The following is a 1,080-nucleotide window of genomic DNA, read 5'->3' as shown; positions in this document are numbered from 1 at the left end:
TTCCACTTCTCACGTGTGCACCACTTTGTGTTGGTCTTTCACGTGGAATTCCAATAACATTGATTCATGTTTGTAATGGTAAAATGGTAAATGGCCTGTATTTGTATAGCGCTTTACACATCCAGTCTTCCACCCATTCACACACACATTCACACACTGGTGATGGCAAGCTACATTGTAGCCACACCTGCCCTGGGGCGCACTGACAGAGGCGAGGCTGCCGAACACTGGCGCCACCAGGCCCTCTGACCACCACCAGTAGGCAACGGGTGAAGTGTCTGTAATGTGACAAAATGTGGGAAAGTTCAAGGGGGCCGAATACTTTTCCAAGCCACTGCATCTCCTGAACAATTTGCAAAGACCACCATGACCTGGACTCCATAAATGGGTAGACATAAGAAAGGCCAACCAAAAGATCATTTGAGGTGGATGTTCACTGACGATCTGAACATTGTTGGCATCAGCTGGCTTTGAATGACCGTATTTGTTGGCGATCATAAGCTGCCCTGTGTGCTAACAGGCGTAAGACGAACCAAAGGTAAGGCTAAGGTTAACTTTAAGCAGCTTATGCCGTCAGTGTCTGTTGTTTATAAAAAAACCTAAAAAAAACAAAAGAATCATTTGTGTCTGAGAATGAGCGGGCTTTTTTCTGAGTGCACTGGACTTTGCATGAATAGTTCATAGAGGAAGTAACATTTGTTTTGAGTTTAACATCAGATTATCTATAAATACAGCAGAGAAAAAAAAAAAATCAGGTTTGTCTTCTTGGCCCAGAGTGCAATCAGTAAGAGTATTTCAGGCAGAACAGTTTTACCTTTAAGAAATGTGACTAAACCTCCAGTCTGGCACCATTTGTGGGAGTTCATGTCTGCGGTGGATAAAAGCGTGCAATGAGCAGCAGATGGTACTCACAGCGGCATTGGGCTCGATAAGGCGCTGCTGCAGGACTCTGGCTTCCTCCCAACGCCCGGACACACACAGATGCTCCAACTCACATAGCTCCTGGCCCAGCACATTAGCCAGCGCACACACTCCACCGATAGCACCTAGAGACACAAATCAAAGACCGATGAGAGTTCA

General features: G+C 45.8%; 1 protein-coding gene across 4 annotated transcripts in view; it reads right to left on the bottom strand.

Moving 5' to 3' along the window:
• Nucleotides 1–1,080, bottom strand: part of hoga1 (4-hydroxy-2-oxoglutarate aldolase 1) — a 70,832-nt gene that overhangs the window by 45,587 nt on the left and 24,165 nt on the right. For all 4 annotated transcript variants that reach the window (XM_005749592.1, XM_005749591.1, XM_013915044.1 and 1 more), the window contains one exon: nt 913–1,046. In XM_005749592.1, coding sequence (XP_005749649.1) covers nt 913–1,046 — 134 coding nt within the window. The remainder of the gene's footprint in view (nt 1–912; nt 1,047–1,080) is intronic.

The sequence above is a fragment of the Pundamilia nyererei genome, unplaced genomic scaffold (assembly GCF_000239375.1).
Source record: "Pundamilia nyererei isolate P.nyererei 1_Seehausen unplaced genomic scaffold, PunNye1.0 scaffold00250, whole genome shotgun sequence".
Taxonomy (NCBI): Eukaryota; Metazoa; Chordata; class Actinopteri; order Cichliformes; family Cichlidae; genus Pundamilia; species Pundamilia nyererei.
The sequence above is the reverse complement of the archived record's forward strand: the minus strand, read 5'-3'. Positions and strand labels throughout refer to the sequence as shown.